Source organism: Nilaparvata lugens, chromosome X (assembly GCF_014356525.2).
Source record: "Nilaparvata lugens isolate BPH chromosome X, ASM1435652v1, whole genome shotgun sequence".
Taxonomy (NCBI): domain Eukaryota; kingdom Metazoa; phylum Arthropoda; class Insecta; order Hemiptera; family Delphacidae; genus Nilaparvata; species Nilaparvata lugens.
In genome coordinates, this window is record NC_052518.1 from 12,884,828 (window position 1) to 12,897,367 (window position 12,540).

Below are 12,540 nucleotides of genomic sequence, written 5' to 3' on the forward strand. Positions count from 1 at the left end.
TTATTCAGAAACGGTGAACCCATTCATGATTTCTCAAGATATTAGTAAATGGAGCTTTCTTTAGGTGATAGGTGAAAACTATCAAACCTTTTGGAGAAAATTGGTTGCACGGCAATACTTTGGACAAAATTGAGTGATACAGCTTCTTTGGTAATTGAAAACGTTTCTATAGTTCAAGAAGCTCACGTATCAAGTATTTTTTCCAGATTTGGCAACCAATTACAACATTCAGGAGCTACAATACTTTAAAGATTTAAGGTTAAGAGGATTTGAAAGTTCTAACTCTGCCTAGTAAATAATATTTCCATTTCATTTCATTGCATTGACATTGTGTGAACTTATCGACCACCTTTATAATAGTATGTGAAAATACTTGAGGACTGAAAATTTTGTGAATTGAAGAACTACAAGACCTATTTCGAACTATGTGTTATCTAAATTCGAGAGAGGAATAGCACAGGGTTACCTTATTTTTCCTCTCCCTATCATTTTGATAATGTACTTATTGTATGAATGAATAAATAATAAATAATGCATCCTTCCATCTTGCCACTAACGGCAATTTTTTAATATTGCAAGTATTTTTATCGATTCTTGAAGAAATATAATTATTCATGATTCCTAAATTATATTAGAGGAATTTTCATGTGTTCAAAAATTTATTGCAACGGAGGTCTTTGTACAGCTGCCTAATGAAAACTTGTGCTCTGAACTCTCGGGCTAAATTTGTTGAGCTTCTCATTTAATTAAATGAAATAATCCATCTTGGTGCGGCAAAAGTTTGAGCACCGTCTGAACTGCTAACTTCGTAACTGTGATAAATACTTCAATAATGTTTGACTGGTGAATATTTTGCGCAGTTGTGCCAGGATGGTGGAGAATGAATGAAATGTGGCGGAAATGAGAGGGGAAACAGAGAATTCGAATTCCTTTCCTCATTTTTCTGAAGTGATGAACGAGGGTTCACTCTTCACCCTACTCTATGGAGAGAGTGAGAGAGTGTAAGGGTCTAAGCCAACCCTGCTCCCAACCATCAACTATTGATTAATGCAATGATTGAAACCAGTTGATAATAAAGCCTTTAGCCGCCTACTGTTTCAAAATAGAATAATGCCTTTGTCTCTCCTGCATAGGCGAACTACCTTACAGTATTTTAATATACAAAACCAACTTCTGTTAACAACCGAGTGAAGTTGAAACTCACGATTGTGTGAAGCTGGACTAGCATCCAATAATGTAGCTCATGAGTTTGTAGAAGGAGCGAAGCGAGTTACCGAGTTCCTACTTTTGACTTCAGGCTCAAATCGGTTTTTATGTGTGACGATAAATTTCGAATGCTTCATCAATCAACTTCAAATTTTCAACATATTTTGTTTGACCTTTATACAGATCGAATTCGTATGAAATTAAGTTGACTATGTTGGCTTTATCGTTTATGAGACGAGAGAGGATACGTGTTCTATATCATGTAATAATAATTATAAATGAAATAATTATAATTATAATAATGTTATAACAATAATAAATGAAATAATAATCCTCAAGTATTCGTGTTATATTACCGTATATTAACTCACAACATGCTTCAACATATATTATTATATCCATTAACAGGTAGATTTTTATTTCATTTCAATAATTGATGAAATTTAATTTATTGATTTATTAATGAAATGAATTATCTATACTATTCATGATAATATTCACTTTCTTCTTTATTGAAATGAAATAATAAAATAATTGAGTAGCCGTATAAAGAAGAAGTGAATATTATCATGAATGGTATAGATAAAATCAAAAATCACGAAATGAAAAAAATATGTTTAAGTCATATTATTGTAAATCGATTCTAAATGGATATTTCAATATAATAACTGACAGATTATGAGCTTAATTTGAGTGAGTTCTTCAGCCATGGGTGTTCATTAGTATAATTGATAATACACAATCATCTACACACAAAGTAATTACTCAAGAATTTACTGAACTGAACTTAAAGTCAATTACGTAAACTAAAGTACTGTAGGCTATCTGGAACACAATAAATGATTAAAATCAAGCGGGAATTAGAGAACAGATTAGACACAGGCAAGCTAATGCGAAATAACGAACCTGTGATTGTTATGAAACTATGTGTGCTTCTATTGATGGCCAGATAAAGGTTTTGTTTAACTATGATAGCTTATAACATCTTGTTTTCATTGGTATTATACTGTACCGTTTCTGATCAGTTTTTCATGGAATGAGTTTTAATCCGTATGAGTTATATCGTATATGCCAGATAAGTGAGATAATGGATGACTTTCTGTGAGAAGATTCAGAATAATTCGAAATCCGTATGCTGCATACTCCACTTTTTTGTGATAGACTATACGATTCACTCAAAAACTAATCTAAATATACGACCAATCTATTGGTTAATATCCAAATTGGATAAAAACGACTTGTTATTGTCAAAACTACTAGTTTATTAAAATGAAATAATAAAATAATTGAGTAGCCGTATAAAGAAGAAGTGAATATTATCATGAATGGTATAGATAAAATCAAAATCACGAAATGAAAAAAATATGTTTAAGTCATATTATTGTAAATCGATTCTAAATGGATATTTCAATAAAATAACTGACAGATTATCAGCTGAATTTGAGTGAGTTCTTCAGCCATGGGTGTTCATTAGTATAATTGATGATACACAATCATCTACACACAAAGTAATTACTCAAGAATTTACTGAACTGAACTTAAAGTCAATTACGTAAACTAAATTACTGTAGGCTATCTGGAACACGATACATGATTAAAATCAAGCGGGAATTAGCGAACAGATTAGACACAGGCAAGCTAATGCGAAATAACGAACCTGTGATTGTGATGAAACTATGTGTGCTTCTATTGATGGCCAGATAAAGGTTTTGTTTAACTATGATAGCTGATAACATCTTGTTTTCATTGGTATTATACTGTACCGTTTCTGATCAGTTTTTCATGGAATGAGTTTTAATCCGTATGAGTTATATCGTATATGCCAGATAAGTGAGATAATGGATGACTTTCTGTGAGAAGATTCAGAATAATTCGAAATCCGTATGCTGCATACTCCACTTTTTTGTGATAGACTATACGATTCACTCAAAAACTAATCTAAATATACGACCAATCTATTGGTTAATATCCAAATTGGATAAAAACGACTTGTTATTGACAAAACGACTAGTTTATTAAAATAGAATAAATCATATCCCAAACCAATAATAAGATTTTGAAGGTTTGTTACATGAAAACCAAAAAATCTGTAATATGAATGAGTAGATCAATAACTATCTATCACTACCTTCATAATATAGATAACGTGCCCTATTAGATGTAGGTCTGCAATAGGTCACTTTTGTCGTGAAAGGAATATTAGATTTGTGTGAGGGGTCATTTGCAGTGTGGTACCACTTCATCGACGCGAGAAGTTGAACCCATTCCATTACGAAATGATTGGAAGTTTTTGCGATTTTATTAGGTTGCTTTTAGTGCTTTGAAATGGGGTTTTCCGCTTTACGATAGAATATCGATATACGAAATGAGTTGGAGGGTGAATGGGGCAATTTAAAATGCCCCCGACTGATTTATATGCGATTGCTTAATGCACCTGCTTTAAACACGCGATCCAATCGATTTTGACAATCATAATTGCTATAAAAGCTTTGAATATCTGAGCAATCCTCAATAGTTTTTCTCCCACATTTTAGGTGTATTGTTCTTTGTTTCGCATGTCAAAAAGGTATCAAAATAATGTACAATCTCATTATTTATTCCTATTATGAACGCTTCACTTAGTGGAGTAAGTAGAATGTAGGATGCCACAGGACTGACAACTCTTTCCCAAAATGATGGAATTCAGATTTCATCCAATTACGCGATTCATGTCAAAATGTGTAACGAGTTACATTATTTATCTTTGAAATCATGTGAGGTGTGATTGATGATGCTTGATTTGCATGAGACATGCTATTTGAATATTACAAATATGACTTCTTAAAGTTATTCTAAATAAAGAATAGCTATTTATCATAATCCAAATAAATTGCATTGTATTAAGAGCATATAGCATAAATCAATTATTTATCTATGTAATTATTATAATATTATGATATCGGCGGATTTCTATATCAATTGATTCAATTCAATATAAATACCAATCAAATTTCAATAAAATTGAATCATTTAATGAAAGAAATACATGCAGATTGCAGATAAATCGAAGCGATTGGTTTCATAATCACGTTGATAAGCTGAAGATAATATATAAGTTAAGCTTCCTGCACCTGCTACTCTCGTTGTAAGGATGACAACTTTAAGACCCGAACTCCAATAAATACCATCTATGAATTTAAAAATCACTTCGATTGGTTCGGAACCCACCCTCGAGTTCATCATAATCCACCACACAACTTTACCCATGAACAAGCCTAGAGCTCAAGTGAGCTTCATCCTCAGCAATAAAAAAACATGTGGTTTTTACACTAAACATATCCACTGAAAACTCTGGTGTATGATAGTATTTAAGGTGTGGAACACGAATCTGACATTAGAAATAGATAATACTAATTCTATTAATGAGAGACTACTTAAAGTGAGTATATTTTTCTTCATGACACAGATAGGTTTCTCTCCGAAATTTATATTAAGAATGTCTCAGTAATCTCCTTACGACAATAAATTATAACCAGAATATTCTGTCAGTTTGAATTCTATCTATCAAGAAAGTGATGTCTTCATATCGATATAATGGCAGTAACCATCAGAGCACGTTGTGGACATTGTATCTCTACTACACCGAAAACTAATTTGGTTGCCTTTCAGTGTATTTCATCTTAAAAAAGATAAAAAATTACATAATTCTTATTGTAAGAACTTTTGTGGTTATGATCATTTTAACACTATTATAATATCAGTCAACAAAATACTTCAGGCGGTTGTTGGCCAACTACAAGCACAGCATAAACAACCTGCAACAATAAGAAGTGCTCTCTCTTGATTTGCCTTAATTGAAACAGACATCCAAGTTACCAGTTCGTCAGTCAAATAAACAGACATCCATGTCATCAGTTCATCAATCAAATGAACAGATATTTGAATCACCAGTTCATCAGTCAAAGAAACAGACATCCAAGTCACCAGTTCATCAGTCAAATGAACAGACATCCAAATCAGCTGTTCATCAGTCAAATTAACAGACATCCAAGTCACCAGTTCATTAGTCTAATGAACAGACATCGAAGTCACCAGCTCATCATTTGAACGAACAGACATCCAAGTCACCAGTTCATCAATCAAATGAACAGACATCGAAGTCACCAGCTCATCATTTGAACGAACAGACATCCAAGTCACCAGTTCATCAATCAATCAAATGAACAGACATCCAAGTCACCAGTTCATTAGTCTAATGAACAGACATCGAAGTCACCAGCTCATCATTTGAACGAACAGACATCCAAGTCACCAGTTCATCAATCAAATGAACAGACATCCAAGTCAACAGTTCATCATTCAAAGGAGCAGACATCCAAGTCACCAGTTTATCAATCTAATGAACAGACATCCAAGTTACCAGTTCATCAATCAAATTAACAGACATTCAAGTCACCTGTTCATCAATTCCTTTTTATACAATTGACCAGTATCTTAGTCACAACGTAAGCATCTGTTTCATATTATATTTATATACATAACATACACATGCATATACATAACATACATATAATATATAAACAGAGTGTTTCAGAAGTAGTGTCGAACATTTTTGGGTATTGTTCCTGGATGATAGAAAACTACAAATGTCACATTAAATGCAAATTTTGAAGTGTTCAAAACTCAGCGGTTATCCTTATAGGTGCCATTTTGTTTTTTTCACTTAGGAATTTTTATCTCAAGAACGAAATGTGATGGCACATTTCACGGAAACCGTTCACTTTACAGAAAATTTACAGGAGACAGAAAAGCAAATTTCATCAAGTTATCAAGTATACCTCATTTATTAAGATAAGTCAAAGAATAACAGAGAAATATTAATTATTTTCGTAGTTCATGCATGACCACACTACTCCATACTCCAGTGTACTACAGTGAAGTAAATTCCATCAAGTGAATGGTTTTCATGGAATATACCATCAAAAATTAAAAATTGCCGCCATTTTTAAAATTTACATCAAAAATTTTTTATTTTATTTTTTAAATTGAGTCTTATAGCATAAATATTACTGCTATATTTCAGATCAATGCAACATTTCATTCTTGAGAAAAAAATCTCAAGTGGAGAAAAAATCTCTCTCAGGAACTGAACTCCAGTCCATTGTTTCTCCAATTCCATATGAAGAGCTTTTTGTTATCTATGACCATATATGATTGAGAATGTCCTCTACTTCATACTCCATGGCCACAGCTGCCTGTTCATTTAACTGAACTGGTGAAATAGAGATGTCTGTCCTTTCGACTGATGAACTGGTGAAATAGATGTCTGTTCATTTGACAGATAAACTGGTGTCTTTTATGTCTTTTGATTTGACTTATGAACTGGTGACTGGAATGTCTGTCCATTTGACTGATAAACTGGTGACTTGGATGTCTGTTCATTTGACTGATGAACTAATGACATGGATGTCCGTTCATTTTACTGATGAACTGGTGATATGGATGTCTGTTCATGTGACTGATGGACTGGTGACTTGGATATATGTTCATTGAATTGATGAACTGGTAACTTGGATGTCTGTTCATTTGACTGATGAACTGGTGACATAGATGTCTGTTCATTTGACAGATAAACTGGTGACTTTGATGTCTGTTCATTTGACTGATAAACTGGTGACTTTGATGTCTATTCATTTGACTGATGAACTGGTGGGGTGTAATGTTAGTTCGCCTCCATGTGGTGCACTCTACTGGATAGCGCTAAATGAGCTAACAACAATCTGCAGACAAATCTTGTGGTTCAAACTGACGACTTGGATGTCTGTTCATTTGACTGATAAACTGGTGACATGGATGTCTCTTCATTTGACTGATGAACTGGTGATTTGGATGTCTGTGATTGACTGATGAACTGGTGACTTGAATGTCTGTCCATTTGACTGATGAACTGGTGACTTGGATGTCTGTTCCAAGTGAGGCGAATCAAGAGAGGGCACTTCTTATTGTTGCATGTTGTCTAATCAGAACTGATAACTGGTGATTCATTTCAATCAGCCATAAGCAAGCATTAACACTGATTGTGGTAAATTGAGACGTTCCCTGTGACTATGATAGAGAAGAGAGGCCAACAATCGCCTGAAGTATTTTTGTTGATTGATACTATAATGGTGTTAAAACGCTACAAAAATGGTGCCACAAAAATGGGATTTATTGTATGAATTATCGTTTTTAAGATGAAATACACTGAAATTCGACTAAATCAATTTTTGGTGTAACAGGTACAATGTCAACAATTTGCTCTGATTGACTACTGCCATTATATCGATATGAAGACATCACTCTGTTGAAAGATAGCATTCAAACAGACAGGATGCTATAGTTATAATTTAATGTTGTAAGGATATGAGTGAGACTTTCTCAGTATAATTTTTTTAGAGAAACAAAATAGTATCATCAAGAAGTGAAGATACTTATTTTTTGTAGTATCTCATTAATAAAATCAGTATTATCTAATTCTAATGTGTCAGATTCGTGTTCCACAGCTCAAATACTATCATACACCAGAGTTTTCAGTGGATATTTTTTGTGTAAAAACATGTTTTCATTACTGAGGAGGAATCTCTCATGAGCTCTAGGCTTGTACGTGGGTAAAGTTTTGTGGTGGATTATGATAAAACTCGAAGGTGGTTTCCGAATCAATCGAAGTGAATTTTAAATTCATTTATGATATTTATTGGAGTTTGGCTCCAATCATCCTAAAGTTATCATCCTTACAACGAGAGTAGCAGATGCAGGTAACTTATATATTATCTTTAGCTTATCAACGCGATTACGAAACCAATCGCTTCGATTTATCAGCAATCTGTATGTAATAGTTGATCATGGAATTGGTAACTAAACTGTTGGTGATTTCTAGACTCTGTATGGAGTCTAAATTTAGTTGATAGATACTAGGTTACTAGGTAATTAGGATATATAAAAAATAGGCAGTTACTAGGTAACTAAATTTCAATTACTGATATAGACTTTGCGAAGTCTAGTTTGATAAGTAAAATCTTGCTTAATTCAAAATCCAAGTTCTGATATCATGTTCATATGATTTTTGTGAATCATTGCCATTAGTCCCACCTCTCATGATACTAGGTTATTAGTTAGTTTATATAATATAGGCAGCTACTAGGTAACTAAATTTGCATTACTGATAGACTTTGCAAAGTCTACTTTGATAAGTAAAATCTTGTTTAATTCAAAATCCACGTCCTGATATCATTTTCACATGATTTTTTGATTCACTGTCATCAGTCCTACCCCTCATGTTTACTTGCTAAAGTAGCAAGTAACTTGTAACTCATTCTCCGCGCATCCCTTATCATATCTCGCGGACTCCTCAGTAAAACGCTGGTCTAGGTATCAAAATTCGGTTGATTCACCTTTATTAAATCAATTTATGAAACGATGGCTCAAGTAGAAAGCGGTTACACTTGAAACGTTTGCAGGTGATACATTTTGTATGTTCCCGCGAACTAAAACACTCAGCTCGAAGCCACTTCTTGCTGTCATGTTTTATTCAGTTACCCAATTACCTCTGAGTAGCTCGATCCTACTTGGAAGTCCGACGTTGGTTGGGGATAGTGAGGGTGCACACCACGATTGAAAAGTTTGTTGGGGACCCTTGGCTCTCAGGCGGAGGTGGTACCTAGTCAAATTTCAACCCCTCCTCAATTTTCGAAATGTGGGGTTAGACATAAGCCGCATGCTCAAGGGAATTGGCTTTGGCGAACATGTGTGAGTCTCACTTTGAACAGCCATTTACAATAGGTACCTGTGAGAATCATAGAAATTTTGCTACTAAATCATGGAGTCGCCACTATACTACTATAAGCGTGCTAATTTTCAGTGAATGAATAAATTATAAATTATAAAAATCTAATTTTGCTTTTCTATGTTGCAATATTCTCTGTAAATATCTACTGTGTTTGTACCCTGTATGGTGCTGAGCATTAATTTTGCGTATACCCATCATGCTTTCATAATTCTATGTATATAGATTTACAATTTGCAATGAAAATTTAACCTGTTAACTCTTCTGCTTGCTGAGTTGCACAATTTTTTCATTCAATTTTACATGAGACTACCTCAAGGTCATTAAAGAGTTTTTTGATATACAAGTATTTCAATGTTGAATGCTTTTTTCTTCGGAACATTTTTCTCTTATTCTACTTTACAATTTTGATATTATAAAATTTGAATTCAGAATCTAATTATGCTTCGAAACGTTTGGAATTTCCCGATATTTTCCATGTTCACGCTTTTAATATCGCCATAAAACTGAACTCATCTTTTTCTTCTTTCATAATCTGATATCTTGTCGTCTAATGATTTGCAATGCTACAACCCTCACAGCTCCACCATCTATTAGAAAAGAAAGTGCAGAGCTGTCAAACAATATTTCAGTAAATATGAGAATATAACAACAAAAACAAAGGTTGAAAATCGATATTTCATTTTTTGTTGTGGTTAAACGGTGTCTCATCGATATACATGGTATATCATTAGTATTTGGAATGCTAATGACGTGTCATGTTTTTGCCAATGACAGAGCTCAACATTTATTGGTCAAATAACGGCCAATAAGATAGCTCCATCCACACTATATTATATTCTACTGTTCGATCTCTAAACTGAGAATAGTAACATAGTAAATAATTTTCAAATGAATCAGTGGTTTTGACAATATCGAGTGGTTTTCATTCAGAAAATTGTAAGACATTTGTCAAATTTGAAATTATACTACTGTACTTCAGCTAGCATGTTCCATATAAATTCTGCAGAATCGAGAGTTCGTTGAGATTTATTCCATTAGAAGCCATTTATTTGTAACAATATTTTCCAATTAGAAAAAACATCACGGTCTTTGTTGACTTAGCGTCAATCAGGTTTGAAATAGTTATAGCCATGATTTCGGATTTATTTGTCGGTAGGGTAGGGATCATATCCTATTCACCCCATTCAATAAGGCCCATTTATGTCATCACCTAAGTACAAGAAACGTAGGGCTCATGTAGACATAATACTCAGCCAAAAAATGTATTTAACTGAATTGTTTTGCAATTATAACATTTAAAAAAAGTTTTGGTTTAGTAAATTTCAACAGAATTGGAACCGGGATTATAAAAAAAAACTGATTGGGAAAGATGAGTGAAAATAAAAGAAATCAGTCAAACAATAGTCAGTAAGCATGAGAATACAACAACAAAAACAATGGTTGAAAATCGATGTTTCATTTTAGGTATAAGTAATTGAAAGGAGTATCCAGTAATTGAGTATCACTTTGGTTGTGATTGGAGAGGGCCAAATAGTTTCTGAGCATGAATTCTCCCAAGAGATGTGAAAGAGCGCAAAACTTATTATTACGAACAGAGCCACTGGACGAAGAAAAGTGATATTGGTTTTTGATGGATGATTCTACCCCAGAAATCATTTCCAGCCCTGTCTCCAAGTCCGTGACAAAGTGTAAGACTGTAAGAGTGATAGTCCACATTCTTTGTCAAGGACTTGGTGCTACGGAACGATAGACAATAAATTTGAAGCTTTCCGTGATTCACTCAATGAAGAAAGGAGGCAGGACTCAGCCTGCGAACAATCAGCCAGACCTGCTTTTTAGAGCTTCTATGATTGAAATAGAGTTGCAGCTGCAGAAAAGAAGGAACATTGAAAAAGTTTCGATTTCTGCTTCTAATTAAATTACAGGACAACTTCCATTCAACGAATCTCATTCAACCCGATTCTGTGGGAGAAGAGTTTTAAAAATAAATCCATTTCAACGACCACCACCTTCCAGTTTCTACTCCATAATTCGTATGCAATTATTCCTCTCAGCTGCGTACTTCGGTGTACCCTTTTATTTTGTGGCATCGATTTTTACTTGTTCTCCCTAATTTTTTCATCCTCCCATCTTTCTTGTCAGCCCACTAATAAATCCTTTAATCTTTTTGTGACTGAATAAATCATAAACTAGACAGAATGTCTATTTTACTGGGTTCTATTTTATTTTGAAATAAATGTTCTTCCGTTTCTTTTTTTAAATTTTGTTTTCTCAACTTCCCTCTCAGCCTCTTGATGAAACTTCAATCTTTTTTTCAGAGATGAACTCACAGCTAGCGCACAAGTTCAACTTTGCTGGCTGTGCCAAATCATTTAGATCTATTATAATCTACATTTTTATTATGCATTTTGTATGTATCATTCATGTTTTGTAACTATGTAATTTTGGCGAAAATAAACATTCTCTATTCTCTCTCTTCCATGTAACTTGATGAGTCAGAAACTACTGCTAGTAGATGAAGGATCATTCTACTCGATTCGCCTCCACAAATTTGGAAAATTCACACATTAGATTCAATCTACCTCCGTGCTACTACATTATAACTTTGAGAGCTGGAGTACCTTAATTCATTATTTTAATTGGGCTTGAATTTTTGATAAATTCAAATAGGCTAATACAACTACTCATCAACTCATGAAATTACAAACTTATCATAGTAACAGAAGCAACCGTGAAAGCTTTAGAAAAGCTGAAAGAAAATTATTGATAGAAAGTTGATAAAAACAACGGAATAGACATTGATGCCAAAATATCGGAATTCGAACCATGTTTGATTTTAGAAAACAAGGCAATTCCAAAAACCAATGTACCAGTTGAACTAAGAAACTCAATTTGCGATCATCAATCAACAAATAATACTTGGTTCATAATTGTCGATCACGATAATTCTGTTTATAATTCGATGGTGAAGGTTAAAAACAAATCTCTGAAGAGTAGAGATTTGGTAGGAAATTCTTTGGTAGGAAGATAATGTCAGCAACAAACTACATTTTAACAATATATCAAGTACCCGTTTTTAGATATAATTATATTGTTCCCTACACTGTGCAACAGAGTATGAAATGATGCTTTGAGAGAATCAATTCAAATTTTATTTTGTTGTGAATTTGAAAAAGGTTGGTTGGAGAGATTTATTCATGCATTGATAATTTTTTTCAGAGAGCTATGGATGAAGACTCCGGGAAGTTTCATGCATCAGTGCATAGAGATGAATTGGGGCGTATCATTTTCAGAAGATGAGAATTACAATTCTCATGCAAAATGTGTACATCAGTAAGTACATATCAATCAAGTTTTTGATTACTTGGCATGAGAGTATGAGATACGCATATCTGCCATAAGAGGCACGGAATTCATGAAACATTATTCACTCGTAAATAGCTATTTCAAGTGTATTCTATATCAACTACTGTATTCAATCTCAATTCACAAAAAATCCTTAACAGGCCCGCAAACTGAGTAAACTCTAA

General features: G+C 33.5%; 1 protein-coding gene across 2 annotated transcripts in view; it reads left to right on the forward strand.

Annotated features, from left to right (window-relative positions):
- Nucleotides 1-12,540, forward strand: part of LOC111057449 (galactosylgalactosylxylosylprotein 3-beta-glucuronosyltransferase P) — a 101,161-nt gene that overhangs the window by 65,203 nt on the left and 23,418 nt on the right. For both annotated transcript variants that reach the window (XM_039442443.1, XM_039442444.1), the window contains exon 3: nt 12,230-12,343. In XM_039442443.1, coding sequence (XP_039298377.1) covers nt 12,332-12,343 — 12 coding nt within the window. In that variant the 5' untranslated portion in view covers nt 12,230-12,331. The remainder of the gene's footprint in view (nt 1-12,229; nt 12,344-12,540) is intronic.